The 20507-nt window shown below is 33.1% G+C and overlaps 4 protein-coding genes across 4 annotated transcripts; 3 read left to right on the forward strand and 1 right to left on the reverse strand.

The window, feature by feature from the left end:
• Positions 1 to 2140: 2140 nt before the first annotated feature.
• LOC147552016 (uncharacterized) lies at positions 2141 to 2787 on the forward strand. Its single transcript, XM_086670227.1, has one exon. It carries the CDS (start codon positions 2251 to 2253, stop codon positions 2683 to 2685), a length of 435 nt encoding a protein of 144 aa, XP_086526353.1. The 5' UTR covers positions 2141 to 2250; the 3' UTR covers positions 2686 to 2787.
• A 1659-nt stretch (positions 2788 to 4446) lies between these two features.
• On the forward strand, positions 4447 to 6324 carry LOC147552017 (uncharacterized). The gene has a single exon (XM_086670226.1). It carries the CDS (start codon positions 5626 to 5628, stop codon positions 6115 to 6117), a length of 492 nt encoding a protein of 163 aa, XP_086526352.1. The 5' UTR covers positions 4447 to 5625; the 3' UTR covers positions 6118 to 6324.
• A 706-nt stretch (positions 6325 to 7030) lies between these two features.
• LOC147552018 (cytochrome c) lies at positions 7031 to 9554 on the reverse strand. Its single transcript, XM_086670229.1, has 3 exons — positions 9333 to 9554; positions 7555 to 7688; positions 7031 to 7357 (listed from the first exon to the last, which is right to left on the reverse strand). Exons 1-3 carry the CDS (start codon positions 9442 to 9444, stop codon positions 7262 to 7264), a joined length of 342 nt encoding a protein of 113 aa, XP_086526355.1. The 5' UTR covers positions 9445 to 9554; the 3' UTR covers positions 7031 to 7261.
• A 931-nt stretch (positions 9555 to 10485) lies between these two features.
• On the forward strand, positions 10486 to 16785 carry LOC147552019 (mannan endo-1,4-beta-mannosidase 2-like). Its single transcript, XM_086670225.1, has 6 exons — positions 10486 to 10559; positions 11629 to 13473; positions 14237 to 14434; positions 15240 to 15362; positions 15502 to 15713; positions 16066 to 16785. Exons 2-6 carry the CDS (start codon positions 13120 to 13122, stop codon positions 16460 to 16462), a joined length of 1284 nt encoding a protein of 427 aa, XP_086526351.1. The 5' UTR covers positions 10486 to 10559; positions 11629 to 13119; the 3' UTR covers positions 16463 to 16785.
• The last annotated feature ends 3722 nt before the right edge of the window (positions 16786 to 20507 follow it).

The raw sequence follows: 20507 nt of genomic DNA on the forward strand, positions 1-20507 counted from the left end.
GGTTGGGGATTTGGAGGGACATGGCAATGTCCCTCCAAGTCTGTGTTATTGGTTGGGGACATTTAAAATGTCCCCAAATGTCTGTGTTATTGGTTGGGGACATTTTAAATGTCTCAAAATGTCTCTAAATGTCCGTGTTATTCGTTTGAGACATTTCAAATGTCCTGAAATGTCTGTGGTATTCGTTAGAGACACGAAATTAAGGACATTTAAAGACAAATTGGTTTTGGAGACATGTGAGGACATTTTAGTGTAAATTTGGAGAGCTTTTGGAGAGAAAATGTCTCTCAAAATATGGAAGACACTTGTGGACATTTAATTAAGAAAGATAAAAATAATTATTATTATCAAATTAGATTAAATAATTTATAATAAATAATATATAAAAATATTAATTATTATAATACTTTATTATAGTTATAATGATATTATTGCCATTACTATATTATATTATTATAATATTATTATACTATAGTATTATTATCTTATTATATGTTACTATATTGTTGTATTATTATTATATTATATTATTACTATATTATATTATTATCATATTATAGCAATAATAATATTATTATTATATTACTATATTATATTATTATCCTATTATTATTACATTATTTTCTTATATTACTATATTATTGTATTATTATTATTATATTATATTATATTATAGTAATAATGATATTATTATCATATTACTATATTATATTATTATTATATTATTATATTATATTATTACTATATTATAATATTATTATATTATAGCAATAATGATATTATTATCATATTACTATATTATATTATTATCCTATTATTATTACATTATTTTCTTATATTACTATATTATTGTATTATTATTATTATATTATATTATATTATAGTAATAATGATATTATTATCATATTACTATATTATATTATTATTATATTATTATATTATTATATTATTATATTAATATATTAATATATTAGTATACTATATAAAATAATACATATTTACCAATTGTCCATCAATGTTCACAGATATCTACGGATGGCTACCAAAGTCGAAAAATATATTTTTCGAAATAATGATACAATTATTTTTATTTCATATGATTAGACGATAATGATAAAATTAAATAAATAAATGTCCACCAATTGTCCATAAATTTCCTCAGATATCCACAGATGTCCACAAAACTCGAAAAATATATTTTTAAAATATGAGTACAAATATATTATTTTGTATGGTTAGAGAATAATGATAATACTAAAATAATAAATGCCTACCAATTGTCATCCATGATGAGATAATAATAATAATAATAATAATAATAATAATAATAATAATAATAATAATAATAATAATAATAATAATAATAATAAAAATAAAAAAGTAACAATAATAATATCCACTACACATTTGTCCATGGATTCAATATGTTGAAATGTCTCCAAAACATTTTGTCTATAAACCAAAAGTCTTGAAATGTCCATAAAGACATTTTGTCCATGAATCCAATGTCTTGAAAAGTCTATAAAAACATTTTGTCTACATACAAATGTCTCGAAATGTCTTAAAATGTCTCGAAATGTCTACGAGACATTTTGTCCACGAATGTCCTTCTAAATCCCTATCCACTACCCCCTCCTAAATAAAGTAAAATGTTGTCGGACTTTAAGCTGTCTATTGTCGGACTTGAATAGTTTTAGACCTCTTTAATTATTATTTAATTTAGACAATTATCGTGTTTTTCACATCTTAATGACGTATTGCTGTCCAATTGAATTCAAAGTAAGATTTCCTTAAGATTCCAATCTAAAGAGAGGTTCCTCGATTTTCTAACCTAAAAACCAATCTCAATGAGGTTTCCAATTGGACAATTTGCCCAATTGTTATGTCAGCACCGTCCACCAATAAAAACAGCTATTTACTTCCATTATATCCTCGATATCTGTACATTTCCAGTTCCCGATCTCATCTAACGGTTCAAACTCACATATACTACCATAATAGAAGATCTCGAAAAACACAAACTACATTCTCCAATACAAACCCCCAGGCCCCAACTTGCAAACCCACATTTTTACAAACCCTAATATTTTAGTAATAAAATTTCAAAACTAGGGTTGATATAATTCTAAGTTTTCAACTTTTAACATTTGGGTTTTTTAAGGGTTTTATTTTCCACCATGATTGGTGTTATAATAAGCAGATTTGGGTTGTTAATTTAGAGATTAGACTTCTTCTTTTCTGTGTAATCAAATGGGTTCAGCTGGTTTCTTCTCAATCTGTTTATTACATTCTGTAATTGCCCTAACTACTGGTACTCTAATGATGTTTTATCTCAAAGAAATTTCTGTTTTTGGTCATGGATCTGAAACTGCAACTAAACTATTAGGTTCAAATCCACATGATCAATTATTAATCCAAACATCAGATTCATTTGCTGGATTACTACTCTGTGTGATTGGAATTCTTCTTTTCATGGTTTCTTTTGTTAAAGATAGTAAATTTCAAAGCTTTTTTGCTAAAGGTGGGATTTTGATTCATATTTCTACTGCTATTTGGAGGGTTTATTTTGAACGTAAACTTGAAGATCTTGCTCATGATTGGCCTAGACAAGTTGTTGGTGATATAGTATTAGCTGCTTCTTGGGTTTTCTTCCTTGTTTATTCATGGAGAGAGAAGTATGATTAGGGTTTGAAAAAGAAGTAATATTTCACTGTCATAATGAGCTGAATTAATGAATTAAGACATCGGTATTGCTGCTTCTGCTTCTTTGAATTTGTGATTTAACAGAGATTTTGATTCAATGAGAAACAAGTGGAAGATTGAAAAGGTGGAGTAAGAGTATTTGGGTTTCTAGGGTTTTAATTGTTTATGGGTTTATACTGTAAAACAAACTTGCAGGATATTGGAGTTGAATCTAAAGAGAAGCAAGAGAGAGAGAATGCATCCATGGGTTAGTATGTTTGCTTGAACTTTGTTATGATTTATCCGGAAAGAGAAATAGTTGTCTTGTTGTAAGAGAATGAAGTTGTAAATTTCATTTTATAAAGTAAAGATGGTTCTTTCATTGCCTGTGCTTTGAGACAAATTTTCGGTTTTAATAGTTAATACTCCATTGATTTAGTTGATATTGATCTTGACTTGAGTTGGAATTTATCTGTTTATCTTTTTTGAATTTTATAAACTTTTGAATAATGGGGAAGAAATAACTTCGTGGTTGTGAGGAAATTGGTATGAGACAATTGGCATTGGTAGTGTTTGCTCATCTCTCGGCCTATGAATCGGCTCGTGTGTATTATACATGTTTAGTCTGATTTGTTTGTGTGCTTTTACGCCTTGTTGGTGTTAGATCTTTGTGTGAATCTGATCTTTTGTTGGGTAGGATATTCAAGGTAATGAGGTTTGAAGTAAATTTATCTAGATGTATCTTTAGTTCATCTCAAAACGCAACATATTCTTTTGGCATTAAACCCACCTCAAATTATGATCGGATCGAGTGATATAAGTATTCAAACAAATTAGGTTTAATCCGAAGAAGTCAGATTCAAACAAGTATGATTCACATGAGTCGGGCTCAGATGCCTAGATAAACAAGTACCCATGTTTTAGTATGTTGTTCTTCACCCTGTAAATGAGATCACGACGTTACAATGTTCATCTAAGTTTATCCAAATGAAGTATTCATTACTACAAGGTTGACGACAATCTCATGTCTTCTATGTTATTTGTTTCCTTCGTGTCTTTTGACTAAATCAAATGTATTATCGCTATCAATTCTTGTATGTGAAAATGAGAAGTTTACGTTCGAGATGTACATACAAAATCTCACATTAGACACATTGAAGCAACTCCAAGTATGCGGTAGTATTTGAGTATAGTATCTGTATTGTTCAGGATAAAAGAAGGTAGTAGAAGGGGGCAGGGGGCTTATAATGATGCACAGAATTGTACTCCTAAAAGATCAGATGGACTCGATTCCAGAAATTCGGTCAAGTAAAAAGATCGGCATGTTAACATTGCCAGTCTGATGTCTTTTAATGCTTCCAGGATTGCGACATTATCTGAGAATAAGTCATACGAAGAGAACTTTAGAAGTCGGAATAATTTTGTTAGTGAAAATTAGACAAGGAATCAGCAATTCATCTACCTTATCAGTGCTAGTGAGCGGTTTTGCATCTTCTGATCCTCCTATTGTAAAAGCAAAAGCCTTATTGAGACTCTTTTCTTGCAGGTTTCTGCTAGCCACGTATAAGGGGAATCAGCAAAAGGAATGCAGAGCTTTTGCTTGTGTTGAAAGCCAGGTGGGAGATCCCATTCCCCATCTGGAAGACTAAAACGTCGATTTTGCAGGTTTTCTTATTTAATTGCAAAAAAAGGTTTGTTCCGAGGATTCATATTTTCGTTCCTGGCACATTTTTCCCTGTTTCGTCGTAATGGGATATGTTTTTTTTTTTACTGAACCCAAATCTGTAAGAAGATTTAGCACGAGATCTAAGACCACTAAAAGAGAAGAAAAGAAAGGAAACAGACATGGCAGGAATCTAAAGAAATACTTGTAATTGACTAGTTGTTAAAGAAAAAAGATAGAAGTAAAGAGTAAAGAACTCATGACCTCAAACATTTAAAACAAAGTGATAGCAACTAAGCTACAACTAAGTCTTGCAATGGGTTCGACTTCAAAAAGTTGAACCTAAGTTAGTTACTTGAGTTGAGGGGGTCTTCGATTCTTCGATTACTTTGTTGTCTAAGGGAGGCCCCGCTCCCATGCCCTAAAATGGTATGATTTACTCTAGCTCTTTCAAACATACTGAGGTGGAAAAACTCTATTTGAAATATTTTCATGTAACTTGTATCAAGTTCTGTAAATTTAAGATTCACAAAAGTTAGACATCTTTCTTATTGATTGATTTGGAGGAAATTACTCGCAGTTTATATGCCAAGCTTGAGAGTAACATACATATTGAAAAGAAATGACTAAATTGTTAAAAGAATTTAGACTCACTTCGTACATAAGTTGGTCAATTAGTCACAAAGTTTAAATTAATCCAACTTAAAATTTTGGTTTGGAACCAAGAGTTGGGCCAACTTTTACTAAAAGTTGGTTAATTCATAAAATTTGTAAATGAGTAGTTATTGCCAAATTTAATTGATCTTTCACATTAACCTAAAGATTAAAGTGCAAACCTCATGATTTATGCTGTCTATTTGTCCACCAAAAGTCCTTCATGAGTTGTTCCCTAAACAGCTTTAAAGTTAATCCTTCACAAGAACAAAAGAAATAGACATCAAAAAAGAATCTTGAAAGCAAAAAAATGAGAAATTATTGTAAAAATTTAATGGAAACTACTCCAAATTGGTTCACAAAAGTAGTAGTTAATAAAATGGTAAAGTCCCAAACAGAGACTTTTGGTCTTAAAAGTTGCAGCTTTGAGAAAAAGAAGAACAAGTGAGAATAACTCAATTGTCATTAAAAACAAAGACAAGGACTCAATTGGGTAGTCATTGAAAAATACTACCCATCTACCAAAAATCTCCTCTCCTCATCAAATAACCCAACAAACAAGAAATCTTGAAACCCTCAATACTACTACTGTCCTTTTTCTTTATCTTCTTCTTCTTATTATTCAAATGGCAGATGAGATTGAGAAAGAAAACCCAAAAATCATCAAACCCACTTTGTTAATAAGATTAATGAGCAAAAGAAGAACTTGGGTATTTCTTTTTGTATTTGTTTATAGTCTTCTTCTTTGTTCTTCATGGAAATTCCTTAATCAAATCTTATTTTGGTACAAATCCAACAGTACATCTTCTCAATCATCTTCTGGATGGCTACCAATTTATGCTTCTTTACTTTTAGGTGCTGTTTTTGGTCTTCTATCAATGGCAGCAGCTCTAGCTGTTGCAATTCCAGCTATGATTATGACTTGGATTACAATTTTGGTACTTTTAACTTTCTGTGGAAAACCTAGAAGAGATCTTGTTCTTGAAGGAAGAAAAATTACATCTGATATTACTAGTTTTGTGATCAAGATTTTGCTTAAAGAAGGTAATATTGTAGCAGCTGCTTGTGCTGTTCTTGGGTATTTGGTTCTTGTTGGAAGAGTAGGTGAAGATGATTAATGGGTTGGGTTAGTTTTGTTTTTTATAAATTAAAAACCCCACTTTTGATGTTCTTTTTTTTTTTTGTAGATTTCAAGATGGATAATTTCTAGGGTTTTAGATGTTTGATGTGTAAACTCTCTAGTTTTTCATGTATTCATAAATTCATTGTAATTGGGAATTTGGAATTACATGGAAATTAATGGATAAATAGAAGATTTTAACTCACTTACTTAAATTTGGTATATTAGGGTTTATTTTGCAATTTTGGTTTTGTTGTTAGAATTAGTTTGCCCTATTCCCTTTTCTTGTTTCCTTCTTCCAATTTCATTTTAAAAATCATTATAACCTCAAAGATTGTTTTAGGGTTTAATTAATCCATGAAATTCTTTGTGCTGCAGCAATAAGATGCATTTTATGATTGTTTATTGAAAATCTCTGGTGAGGTTTGGTTATGTCTCTCTTCAAGATCTTCCAAAGTCAATTTCCTATTATTGTTTTTTTTTGCCACATGGCAAATGACTATTGGCTGATATTTTGGAACTTCTTTTTCTCACTTTTCTTTTTTGTTGAGAATTCTCTTTCTCACTTGAAGAGATGAGAAAACATGGTTTCAGCCCTAAATGTTTCACCCACTACATCTTTTTGTAATAACCACTAAGTTTTTCTTACACCTCATTTACACATACATGTATAGGCTCAAGGATCATGAAAAACTATCTCTATGACATTCCACATAATTCCATTAAGAAGTGTAAGAAAATGTGTAGAGACAATGAATTTCTCATAGCCTACCAAGTAATGGTGTTTGTAGTGTTTTTGCGCGTCGTTTATGAAATGTTTTACCTCTAATTGATTTACGTATATCTGAAAGGCATTGAATTGAACAGAGATATTGATTTACGTATATCTGAAAGGCATTGACAATAAGTTGTATGGAAGTAAACTAATATATCAAAAGAAAAAAGTTTACAGGCTTTAACGCGAATCAACTAACAAAGTTAGTCAAGAAGGTATGAAAAATATATTATCCAGCACTCTCAAGGAAAAGCTTGAGCTTATTAGATAAAGGAAAATAATGAATGACTAAGTAATCGAATCAAAATTCTTTCCTTGCCTAGTTAATCTTTCATTTTGCTTCTTTGAAGCATTTCTCGAACTTGTCTTAAGATGCAGTAGAAGTTTTAAGGTAAGCAATAAGATCGGCACGTTCTTGAGGTTTCTTCAGACCAGGGAAAACCATCTTAGTTCCAGGAATATACTGCACACCAAAAAAAAAAATCGAGGAATCCAATTAGATTAACACCCAACTGCAGATTCAGAAAGAACTATAATATTTAATAATGTAAACGCGCTAACAGAAACTTCACGCACAAAGGTCTTCTCCAACTCGAATAAATTTCATGCACAAATCTTCACATACTTGTTATAGACTTCAATAATGTATCTTAAATTTACCTTCTTTGGGTTCAAGAGATAATCATACAGAGTTGGTTCTTCCCAAATCACAGCCATGTTCTTGTTTGCAGCAGAGTATGAGTAACCGGGAGTAGTACCCGATTGCCTCCCGAAAAGCCCATTCAAGTTAGGCCCTACAGACCAACAACATCAAAATCAAAGGCTCAACCATGCCAGAAAGGGAAATGCTTGAGAAAATCAAATAAAGGTCAGATTTCTTCTATATACATGAAAAAACAAGTGTTTCTAGGTTTATCGACCATTTCTACAAAGGCGGTGAGTTCTTTTGTTTTACCTTTATGAAGATCGAATCTGTTCACCAACATGCTCATACGATTACTGAAAGACATCTCTTTTGACAAAACTTGATCATTTCGTTCCATTATTGCTAAAGTAGTGAGAATATTATAAAAATGAAACTCACTAACTAAAACGTCTAGTTTCTAGGTCTAAACCTTTAGAAGCTATGGTTTCTTGTAACATTATCTTCAGATCCCAAAACATTGAACAACTTGAAACAGTGAATCTCAATAAGGTTGGGCACTAAGCTATAAAAGTCGGATGTAGGAGCTAGTCGGCCAACCCAAGACTAGCAGCTGGGAGGGCTTAGTCTCGGACTAGTCAGAACTGCTTTGTTACAAAAAATGCGGTGTTCCATAATTATATAAAACAACCAGGCTCTAGCATATCAAGGTAAAATACACTAAACACGCAGCCGAAATCTTCATTAACTGTAGTGTTTGAGAACCTAAGAGCTCAGTACAAGTGTACGACTAACCGATTAGGTCAAGTTGGGATAAGCAACTAATTGGAGACTAGTCGAACAGTTCTACAGGCTACAGCATAGGTTGGGCAGCTTTGTGCGAAAATATAACTATAAAAATTTTGTTGTTCATTTTCAGTAGATTAAATGTATTCAAGTGATATGATTGCATAAGCATTTAAGTATCAATCTTTACAATGCGAAACAAAATAGAACGTATAATATGGTAAAGCTAGTAGTCAAAAATTGTATTGTTGGGAATGGAAAGGCTTACATCTCCACTCTTGCACTGGTTCTTATTACCATTCTTTATCTCTTCGCTCATATTGTCGTTCTCTCGCTCTCTCTACCCAAATTCTGTGTCATTGTAGCTATGCATATTCTAGTCCATTTTAAGGAGTGTCCCTACTAAAAGCTAATTCCATCATCGGGTATTCTTCTTGAGCCAATGACAATAACCCATAAACTTACACGAGAAATGCTATTTGGCCCGAAAATGGGGCCGACCACATGTAGAAAGCTGATGTGAATGTTTTTCTCTCCACATGTTCGGAGCCCCGAACCAATGGGAGCCGGCCACATTAGCTTGCGACCTGTGGTCGGAGTCGGACCCCATTTTCGGACCAAATAACATTGATGTACTTACATTAGGGCAGGGTAATCCTTACTTCATTTATGTATTTCATTACAAAGAGAAAAATGTCTAGTTTATCAAATAGAATAAATAATTGGCCTACTTTAATAGTAACTTTGTCTATCAAGACCTAATTCATTCATTATAATCACAAAATCAAAACAAATATTGATCTAGCAAAGAAAGAAATGCTCTTTCTTTTTTTGTTTCAAAAGATCTAATTGGACAAAGACCCAATTACATCATTAGCTTCTATCTTTTTCTAATAAACACAAAATTTCCAACAAGAAGAAGAAGAACAATGAAGATCTATTATGTGGTAAATTTTAATAATAAATTCAAAAACAATTTGAGGAAAAGAAGAAAAGTTTTTTTTTTTACCTTGTTTATGACCAGCACCTTTTTCAACAGTGTGACATTGAGCACATTTGGTCTTAAAAATCTTCTCTCCTGCCTTGGCATCACCTACAGGAGCATTTGCAAAAGTTGACATTTTTACACAAAAGAAATGAAAATGAAGAAAAAAAAGAGGTGGAGGAATGAAAATGATGATAAAAATGTAAGGGTGGTGGTTCTGTTCTTTACTTGATCAACATTTTTCACACCTATTTAGCAGGTGGAATTGACATAGTCAAGCCAATGTTTCACATCCCCTAAAATGGGGGAAGATGAATGACAATTGTCACATTCTACTTAAAAAAAAACAGCCATAAAAATGTCAATTTTGACATTCACCCACTTTAATAGTAATATTAGGTCTACGCTCCCTCTTTTTCTGAAACAGCTAAAACACCCCTCATTCTCGTCAAAGCTGCTAAGTAGCACCAATAGCACATGCTCCTTCAGACAAAAATGCCCTTTTTTGTCAAATTTTGTACTCCCCTACCCTTATTCTACTGTGTTTCCAATGCCGCTCGTGGCACTAAATTTAGAGGTCATGTTGCAAGAGGGCACCTATAGAGTCCGTTCAAAATTAACTCTAATTAGATCCAACAAAAATTGTCTAAAGGGGTGGTTGGAGGTCGGGCCCAGATAACAAGGATTGTGGAGCCAAAAGGATGGTTGCGCCCATGGTCTGGGCCATGTCAGATAAGGAGGGCTTCTCCTCGAAGTCCCCTTGGCCAAAACTATAAGAAACTAAAAGAAAGAAATTAACAGTGAGAGAGAGAAAGATAATGGGTAGAGAAACAACGAGAAGAGAAAGAAGAAGAGGTTGCGATGGTGGTCGGAAAATATGGTGACGGATGAGAAGACGAAAATTAAGAAGTAAAGTTCAATCAAGTAAATTTAAATTGACCCGAAATATAAATACCCCCAGGTCAAATTTGCTTGAGTCCGACTTTTCTTTATGCTCCAAAAGGCCCATCTTTATTTATGAAGAAAAATATTTTTATTTGTACTTTAATTCTGGAAACCCACAGGCCACAAGTGACATATACAGATAATAAATCCAAAAGCCATCAATTATGCAATTACTGGGACCATTTACATATTTGCCTATTAGAAAACAAAATCCGAGATGGGGTCTAATTTTGGTGGTGTGTCTTTTTATAAGGCACAGTTTAGTTACACTTTTGATGATTTACTCCCTTTTTTTTTTGAAATCAAGTGAAACTATTTCACTTCATAAGTGATAAATCACAATGTTACATGGGTATAATTGTTATTTCTCTCCTCTGAAAATTTCATGAGAGTTACATACCTTCAAATGTAAAGTGTCTCACGAACAGAAAGAAATTGACTCGAACTAACTCAAATAAAAGACCCTAAAGACCGACAAAAGATCCTAAAGATCGAGGATGAAAAGACCCTAAAGGTCGAGAATGAAAAGACCCTGAAGGTCGACAAATATACTGTACTAATACTAAAAGAACCACCAAAGCCATCACCGGAAAACCGACGCCGTCACCAAAAAGTAGTTTCTGTTGCCGGAAAACCGCCACCATCGCCGGAAAACCGCCGCCACTGCGAGCACCAGACCCGCTGAATTGCACAGCTCCACCACTGAAATACAACTCCACCACCATCACCATTAAAACATATCCATCTTTTTTATACCTCCACACCACCACCACCACCACCATCGAATCATGAAATCCGCAACCTAACACCATGAACACACCACAAGATCAAATACCAACACCACCCCTAAACACACCCAAACAACCAGATATAACCATTAAATCCGTCTCCTTTATATAACGTGTAAACCCTAGATCCTGTGCTAATTCAAACTCCACCACCATTAACTCGCTGTGTGAAGACAATTAAGGCTGGATACTTCTTACTTTAGTTCCTAGGTAATCACCCTCAACATACATGTTGAGTAGGGGTCCATAGATCTGCAAAAACATTGAGCCTAGTAGTTCAAGAAGGTTTAGGAGATGGATACCTATATTCTCTGTGCTTTTAGAGAGATTTGTTGAGGAGTCCATGATTAATGAATAAGGAGGAATCAGAAAACAGAGTAGGGATAGATTATAAATGATGAAAGGCTAAATCTCAAGAATGAAGGAAAAAGAGGAAGAAACGATACAATATTTGGTGGTAACCGGTCGAAACCGATCAGATCTGCCAAAAGAAACCGTCGTCGCCGTGAATAATGGTGGTGCCGGAGAGGAAAAAATCGCTCCGCCTCAGAGCGACCCTTTTCCTCACACTCTTATTACTTACACAGTAAAAAGTAAGGACGGTTTTACTGTAGTTCCGATGTTCCGTAGGCATCCTACCTTTTCATCACTCCGGTATAGGCGTCCCGAACACTCTTCGATTTCTTCTTCTTCTATTTTCATTTCGATTTCTTTTTCCAAAATTTTCATCAAAATTTTTAGATTCTTTTTGTATCTTTTTAAAGATATCAGTTGTAGTTTATTCATTGAATAATGAAACGAAAGACTTCAAAAGTTCTCTATTTTTTAAAACGGTTTTGAACACCTTAACTTGTCTGATGATTTCATCCCGTGTTTGAGATTCTTTTTAAAGTGGTAAAAACCTTGAAGAGTGTTTATAATTGGGTCTGGATTGATTTCAAATGGTACTAAAGTCACTTGTAAATAGTAATAGAGTTTATTAATTCTGAAAATTTTGAATGATCTCGAAAATTTTGAATGGTCTGAAAATTTTGAATGATCTTGTAAATAGCAAGGTCTAGGACGGTATAGCCCAAAAATCTAAGCCAACCCTCGTACTAGAAAATCCATGGAAGGACACCTATAGAGTTTTGCTGTCAACTTAAAGTATCCATATAAAATTTTTGTTTGCCACATACCAGTCACCAAAAGAATTTACAAGAATTTGAGAAATTGTGTTTTGAAAAACAATTTGATGCGGTCATATTTTCTAGTAATGGGTTGTAGATTTTATATCTACATAAATACGAAGATAACTCTCATTGAGAAGAGCGAATTTTTTATATGATCCGCAAAATGACTATTGCCTTTTCGATAATACTATTTAAGTAAGTGTAAGATGTTACTATTTGAAGCCAACATGTGAGTAACAGAGTAAGTATAGTCAGGATTAACAATGAGAGAAGCTGTCGGTTATGAATTATTGTTTGATTAATTCATTGGAGTATTATTTTTCTTTGGCTTTTAAAATTAATTCATTTTCAAAATTGTTTGATTAATAACTAAAATAAACAAATAAAATGATAAGAAAATGGGGTACCAAGATCTTTATTATATATATTATTGATATTTTATGATCAAAATTTCTAATAATATTTTTTTAGGTAGAGAGAGAAAGTAATAAAATTGGAAGAAAATTCAAAGAGACAAATGGGCCAGTAAGGTTATCCTAACATCCCCACCATTCATCTCTCTCCTAAAAATAAAATCCAACTGTGTTGATTTCTTCTCACAACCCTTATGAAGAAGACATGGAGTGAGTGATTATATGATTATTATTTTCTCAGTCCCACCATTTCTCCTAATTAAGGATTTTCCTTAACTTTAGGGTCAAAAGTAGAATCTGGGTATTTTAAGTTGCTGGTTTAGACATCTCTATACAGATCTGGGTATCTCTAGATTTTAGGGTTTTGAGTAAGAGACTAGGAGGTCAAGAAGAAGACAACCCACTTCTCTACTACTTTTTTGACTCAATTCTTCTTGTTTTCTTTCTCATTAATTTCAGGGTTAGAGAGATTCTAGAGAGAGAGAGAGAGAAAATGAAGGGAAGAAATGGGTTGTTATATCCACTTATTGGTTTTGTTTCTTGTTTAATTGTTCTGTTTATTACAATGGGTGATTTCAGATCGAGTTATAAAGAACCAGAGATTAGTTTTGTTGAGGTTAGTGGGCATAGATTCATGGTGGATGGTAAGACTTTTTATGTGAATGGGTGGAATTCTTACTGGTTAATGGATCAAGCTGTTGAAGATTTCAGTAGACATAGAGTTAGAAAAATGTTTCAAATTGGATCAAAAATGGGTTTAAGTGTTTGTAGAACTTGGGCTTTTAATGATGGAGGTTATAATGCACTTCAAGTTTCACCTGGTCGATTTGATGAAAGGGTTTTCAAGGTATTGCAGATCTCTCTCTCTCTCTATCTCTAAATTGTTCAACTTTGATTTAAGAATTGTTTTTTTAGTACTTGATTTTCATACTTGTAAAATCATAGATTTGTTTTGTTCATATAGGATTGTGTTAGATTCAATACTTGATCTTCAAACTTCAATTGGTTAGTATTAGGATCTTGTGTCATCTTGGGGCAAACAAGAGTATATAATGGAGATTGATCCTATTATGATTTTTATATTGAGTTTAATATGAGGAGTTTGGGAGGTCAAGATAAAACACTCAAAATTTGATATTAAATGGATCTACCTTGAAATCATTTGGAAAAATCGAAGATGGAAGCTAGAAATTTATCTGGTTCTCTCGAAATTGAGGTAGACAAATGGATCTACCTTGATTGACCAGGTTTTTCGGAAAAATTCTCCTATGAGGGTCTATTACGTACACCAATCTATATCAATTGACCAAGCTGTTGATATAGACCCACACAAACTTCCTTAATGAATGTTTACTCAGTTCTTAACTGTATTGATGGTACTGTGCTGATACTATAATGGTCCTCGTATCTTTCCATATTGTATTTACACGTATTCCCTTTCCATTTATTTTTCACACATTACCTCCTATCCATTCACTTTTCTGTTTATTTAAGTTTTCATAAGTCTAGATAAAGATTCTATTTCTTTTACTTTACTTGATAGTGATGTTCTAAATGCTCTATATTCACGTCTTTGAAGTTTTGGTTCTCAATATATTCTTCTTGTGCAGGGACTAGATCATGTCATTGCCGAAGCAAGACGAAATGGGGTGAGATTGGTTCTTAGTTTAGTTAATAACTTGCAACCATTTGGAGGGAAGACTCAATATGTTAAATGGGCATGGGCCGAAGGTGTTGGCTTGAGCTCTTCAAATGATTCTTTCTTCTATGATCCAACTATTCGTAATTATTTCAAAACTTACATAAAGGTATTTTCTAATTCTTCTATGAATCACTAGTTCTATGGAGGAAGTTTCTCGAACATATATTAAGACTCACTTTTACGTGCTTGAGTTTGATAAGAATGTTTGTGTGTAAAAATTTCGAGATTAGGCCCTCCTAGCCCGCTTGGTATGCTGTGAATATTTGCAATTATCTACAGCTTATATTCAAATGAACTTATGCTTCACTGGTTTAAATCTACAAGCCTTAGAAATTAGGACTTAAACTGCAAGTTCCCCTGTGACCCATGTCTTGCAATTTTCAGATTAACGAACCAAAGACGAGTGTGGAGTACACTGAGCGCTCATAAAGCAGTTGGTGAGAACCATGGACCGAATCACATAGTTTTGGCCTAAAAACACGACTTTTAGCCAAAATAAGTTGGATTTTTGCAAAACTTTTTTATCAAGATATTAATTAAACTGTGGTATATGAAGTATGGGACCATATCTAGCCTTTTTGTTAGGATTATCCCGCATTGGTTGTGGAAGGGGCATGGGGTGAGTTTATAAGTGTTTACATCTTGAGCTAGCTTTTCGGGTAAGAGAGGCGAAAGACCACCCAAAACTGGTATCAAAGCCCTAGATATAACAAACTTGGCTCAATAACTATTAAAACTAAACCCGATGTGTGAGGGGGAGATTTTTAGGATAACCCCATTGGTTGTGGAAGGGGAAGGGCATGAGTTTATAAGTGTAGGAAAAACCTTACCTCTTGAGCTAGATTTTGGCGTAAGAAAGACCCAAGACCACTCAACACTTTTATCAATTCAGAGTGTCCTTTCTTTTGCAGGCTGTGTTAACAAGGAAGAATAGCATCAATGGAATCGAATACAGGAATGACCCGACTATATTGGGTTGGGAGTTGATAAATGAACCTCGTTGTATGACTGATCCTTCTGGCGATACCCTTCAGGTAAGGCACCATTTTATATTATTATTGTGTTTGAAGTTGTTCTGATTTTCTAGTCTTTTATGATGAACCTGAAAAAGAGAAGTTTAACCATAAGTTGTTTATTACGGCATATGATTTGCTCTATGGCGGTGAGTTGCAGGAATGGATCGAAGAAATGTCGAGTTTCGTAAAATCAATTGACAAGAATCATTTAGTAACGATTGGACTTGAAGGATTCTACGGTTCAACAACCCCCGAAAGATTGACCGTCAACCCACATGAATGGGCAAGCAAATTAGGCTCCGATTTTATTCGGAACTCCCGCATTCCAAATATTGATTTCGCTTCTGCTCACATATATCCTGATCATTGGTAAGCATGTTAATCATTTTATCTGAGTTGAGTATTCTGAGTCAGACCTTTTCGGGTCAGGAAAGCCATTTTAAACAACAAGCTCTTAATTTGGACTTATTTTATGTCTGACTCAATTGAATCCATAATCATCCCAATCAGCCTTCAGAAGAGTCAGACACACGTGGCAGAGAATAAGACAAACATTCTGAAATCTGACTCGAGGCGATTCAGACTTTAGAGTCTGATTTCATATACAGATTTGAAAGAAAAAAAACGTAAACCAGCCAAGTATTCCATTTCTTCTTTTATGTGTCTAACCGTTTCAACTTGATGTCTCAGAAATGAAATATTCGCTCGAAACTGTTTGCAGGTTTATAGAACAAGACCTACAAGAACAAATGAAGTTCATAACAAAATGGGTAGTTTCTCATATTGAAGATGGTCAAAAGCTACTGCATAAGCCTGTATTGTTCACTGAATTTGGGATGTCAAACTTGGACAAGAATTTCAGCCATGAAAATCGAGAAAAATTATACAAACTTATTTTCAATCTCATTCAAAAATCAGCGAGGAAGCAGCAGTCTGGTGCAGGTGCATTTATTTGGCAGTTAATGGTTGAAGGAATGGACGAGTACGGCGATGATTTCTTTATAGTTCCTACAGAAAGTACATCCATGTCGAGGCTGATAACGAAGCATTCATGTAAGCTTGCTGTCGTTCAAAAAGACGAGAACATATTGAAGAGAATCCCACAAGATATGTGTTGAAGGTGATATTAAAAAAACTTTAATTCTTTAGAGGATATAAGCCCAAATTGAATCTTTATTTGCAGGAGATGAAGTTATTATTCATGATTATTGGACATCTATCATGGTAGGATAAATGTTATCTTTTTTTGCTCTTTTATCTTCTCCTTGTTCTTCTTTGATTGACCATTAATGGATCTTTTGTTAGTGTTAATAGAGAAATACATATAGGATTGAGTTTGTCTACATATGTTGTACTATGCTCCAGACCTATCTTAATTTTTGAGTTTTTGAGAACTATTAAGATTTTTATAGCATAATAAAGTTTTGTGATTTCTTCGTAAGCGAACTAACATCTCCATTCCATGTTGGCTCTCAGGTCTGTGTACTTGAGCTTTGAGTAATTGGTAGCTCTTACAAATGATGAGTTTACTTATCATCTTTTTAGAGGAGTTTAGAGAGAAAGTTTGTTACTAGAGTCGAATATCATATCTTACCTCGCAAAATAAAATAACACCTTAGTAGTACATTTAAAACTTCTAATCTCATCTGCAAATCAAATGTAAGGTAAGCAAAAACTTTTACGACTGATTTTAAATCAACTAAAGGAATGAGTTAAAAGTTTTATAACATGATGTTTGTGTGGATGGAATCCTAATGAGAATATTCACATAAAAGGTTTATATATCATTTTCGGAATGATGCAAATAGAAATACTACATACTATATCCGAATCCCTTTTCTTTGATCTAGTTAAGACAATAAACAGTTGGTTGGCAACTAGTTTGGGTCTTTTCCAGAGAAGATGGTTTGGAGTACAGGAGACTGAGATGATGAATGAATGCTTCAAGATTTGGCCTAACCAAGTATTCAAGCAAACCAAAATTGCCTCATGTTGATGAGCTCATTTTTGATAGATGAGGTTCAAATATACCCCAACTTCGTGCAGAACCTATTTCACAAAAATAACTTTTGGCAGAACTTCCATTACTATAAGGGTCTTCGTAATTTTTTTTACTTCGTCCACTAAAAACTTAACACATCAATTTATAATGACATACTTTATCATTGATAGTGGATCCTTGGTGCGTCGAAGATGCCTTTTACTTTACTTTGTCGTGATTCATTTAGAGTGTCTTCTTCGCTCATTCAGCTCGTACTCCCTCCCTAACATGCAAACTGTTAATACTTTTAGTTTGTTATTCTTACTTGCAATCAACAAAAGTTTTGAAAAGAAATAATAATGGTTAAAGCTCACGATTACAGTCACTTTGTGTTCTTCCATAGTCATAATAGAGTTATATTATCCAACATATACTCTCTAGACTACATAGATTAGTTGAAGTGTTTATAAGCTCAAATTGCTACGAGTTCGAAAATATATATACGCTCTTCTAAGTTTTTATAGTAGATCATTTGTTTCGAAAATTGATATGAATCTTCTAACCCTTAAATTGCTACAAGTTCTAATGAGAATACAAGTTAACTCTCTCATGTGTAGCTTTTTGTTGCTTCAATGCATCCAAAAGTCATGTCGTTTGCCTCACTATAAAGGTTGGAGTTCCAAATTAATTTGGTCCATTAGCAAGGTAAGTTTAGAATATCTTAACTTGTGTAACTTTAAATTAGATAGTACTATGTGAGTGACATAAAGATACACATAAAATGTCAAAATAGGTCATGGTATAACTCTTTTGGCCCTCACAATATTTGTGAGACCCCACAAAATAATGATGACCTCTTAAGTCAATACATATGCTCAACTTCAAGAAAGTTGTGCAACTTCACATCTCTACATCTACTTAACCATATCAGTAGATCTATGTGGGCATAAAAGTACAAAATGTACCCACCAAAATATAGTTGTCGTGAAAACTATTTTTTTCGGTAATTTTTTGAAAACTTAAAGTCCGTTTTAAGTGATCAAAACTACACATAGAATTTATTGTTTAACTGTTGTGAATTTTTCTGTCAATAAAATAATTCATGTTATATGTTTTATACTGTACTGAATATTGCAAGAGTAACAATAGATTTGAGGTGACTGATTACATTTTTTTCCTTAGTCAAAAATTTAGTTCTTGCTTTGTCTTTCTCTCTCAATCGGTAGAACTTACATAGTGGAAATCATGATGCCCGTAAACACTTTTAGTTTATTTTAAAATTATATTGTGGGCCAAAGAAAGCATCCTATCTTTTTCACTCTTTATGTTTGTTTAGATATTCATTCTATTAGTATTTTTCATGGATGGATATATTGTACTACTAAGAAGGGATGAGTTCAAAGTTTTGTTATTGGAGCTCTAGCAAAAACTTTATATTAATTTAAAAATGTAAAGTTTTCCTTTTCATTTTTTTGGGTGCTCCACTCCTTTCCTTAAAATATGAATGTTTGTGCTAATGGAATTCAGAGTCAATCCTAGCTTCAAACATAAACAATACTTCTCCCATGATTTTCTCATCCCTAAGTACTACTAAACCCTAAAGAATCACACAACTTAAGATGATGACTAGGGTGACTAGTAAGGTATAGAATAGTATTTATGTAGGTTATGAGGTCTTATCAATTATTAGCTGAATTTGAATATGCATCAAAATCTAAATTAGAAAGAAAAACCAAAATACTACTTTAGGGTTTTGGGTATATTCAAATTTGAGTGTGCTATAAGAAACAATCAAAAGAAACACATTCTCATCTAATATATCAGAGTATCTAATCTAAAACTCATTTTTTTTTTTTTTTGTTAAGAGGATCTAAAACTCATTAGATAGGTGGATTACACAATAGCATTGGTCTTGCCTAAGTAATCTAATTATACTTGAAGCTAAAGTTATATTTGAAAATAAAAGAGGCACACTATAATGGTATTTCTTTTTTCTTTTTATGAAATAAACTAGAATTTTCATTGATATATAAGAATTTAATCCAATACATTATATGGTTTTGAGACTTTTGACTCCTTTGAGTACAACATAGATTTACTAAACTAAATTACAACATGAAACGTACAAAAGTAAAGGACAACATGAAGGTAAATGAGTACAATATTACAAAAACGAAATGAAAAGACCCTGAAAGTCACAAAATGAAATGATCCTAAAGATCACAAACGAGAAGACCCTAGAGGTCGTAAACTTTATTATACTTAATTATGTATGAAGGATGAACCAAGTAGAGGTTGTTGATGGAATAATATGTTGTCCTCTTGATCGTATAAGTTGTTGTCCTATTTGTTGCACATTATCTCTCCAAATCCGACCCACTCGATTCAATCCAATGTAATTGAAGGATTGAAGCCCTAGATAGATGAAGCCACACATTGACGAAACCACAAAATCGATGAAACATTAAATTGATGAAACCCTAGATTGATTAATGTTTTGTTTGTGTTCATCTCTTTGTGTGTTACTCAATATCATTTTTGTTTAAAGAAGATCGAGATTGAACCACTCTCGTCTCTGTATCGTCTATGTAACCCTCACTCTGACTCCCAAACTGTGCCACCAGACACAAACTTAAAGACGAAATCATCATTAGATCAAACCCAAAAAACAAATCAACTCAACGAAGAACCCATCGCCATTATGAAACAAGAGAAACACGAACAAGAAGAAGTGTACGGTGAATTTGACGAAAAAGAAGATCTCCATTCGATTTTCTCCTTCAACTTCTTCTGACAGTCCAACAAATTCTTTTCATTTGGTATTGAAAATCGTGAAACTTTAAATCTCAAATTTCCACCCCAACCCGACCCATCAAACCCTCATTAAGACCTCCATTATCCCATTCATAACCTCTCTCTCACTAGAAAGGAGAGAAAGAGTATTTTTTTTTATTGTTAAAGCCACCATAATGGTATTTGACAACTATCATAAATATGCAAGTAACACAACTTTTACTTTCCATTAACAACATCAAATTGTTATTTACAAGGTGGGTCTAGAATATTCTCACTTTCTTGCACATTTTAAATGTTCTATTCCACTTATAGTTGCACTAACAATATTGACCTTGTCCACCCTAGCTACATACTAGTACAGTCATAAAATGCTCAAATATGAAATG

This window comes from Eschscholzia californica, unplaced genomic scaffold, assembly GCF_041429995.1.
Source record: "Eschscholzia californica isolate CP2 unplaced genomic scaffold, dmEscCali1.0.p SCAF_3, whole genome shotgun sequence".
NCBI classification, from domain to species: Eukaryota; Viridiplantae; Streptophyta; class Magnoliopsida; order Ranunculales; family Papaveraceae; genus Eschscholzia; species Eschscholzia californica.

Coding starts and splice junctions, on each gene's coding strand:
- LOC147552017 (XM_086670226.1), top strand. CDS start 5,626: ATGGCAGATGAGATTGAGAAAGAAAACCCAAAAATCATCAAACCCACT.
- LOC147552018 (XM_086670229.1), bottom strand. CDS start 9,444: ATGTCAACTTTTGCAAATGCTCCTGTAGGTGATGCCAAGGCAGGAGAG. Junction 7,689..9,332: donor AGGTGCTGGTCATAAACAAG/GTAAAAAAAAAA, acceptor GTTGGTCTGTAG/GGCCTAACTTGAATGGGCTT. Junction 7,358..7,554: donor ATCTCTTGAACCCAAAGAAG/GTAAATTTAAGA, acceptor TTTGGTGTGCAG/TATATTCCTGGAACTAAGAT.
- LOC147552019 (XM_086670225.1), top strand. CDS start 13,120: ATGAAGGGAAGAAATGGGTTGTTATATCCACTTATTGGTTTTGTTTCT. Junction 14,435..15,239: donor ATTTCAAAACTTACATAAAG/GTATTTTCTAAT, acceptor TTTCTTTTGCAG/GCTGTGTTAACAAGGAAGAA. Junction 15,714..16,065: donor CACATATATCCTGATCATTG/GTAAGCATGTTA, acceptor AACTGTTTGCAG/GTTTATAGAACAAGACCTAC.
- LOC147552016 (XM_086670227.1), top strand. CDS start 2,251: ATGGGTTCAGCTGGTTTCTTCTCAATCTGTTTATTACATTCTGTAATT.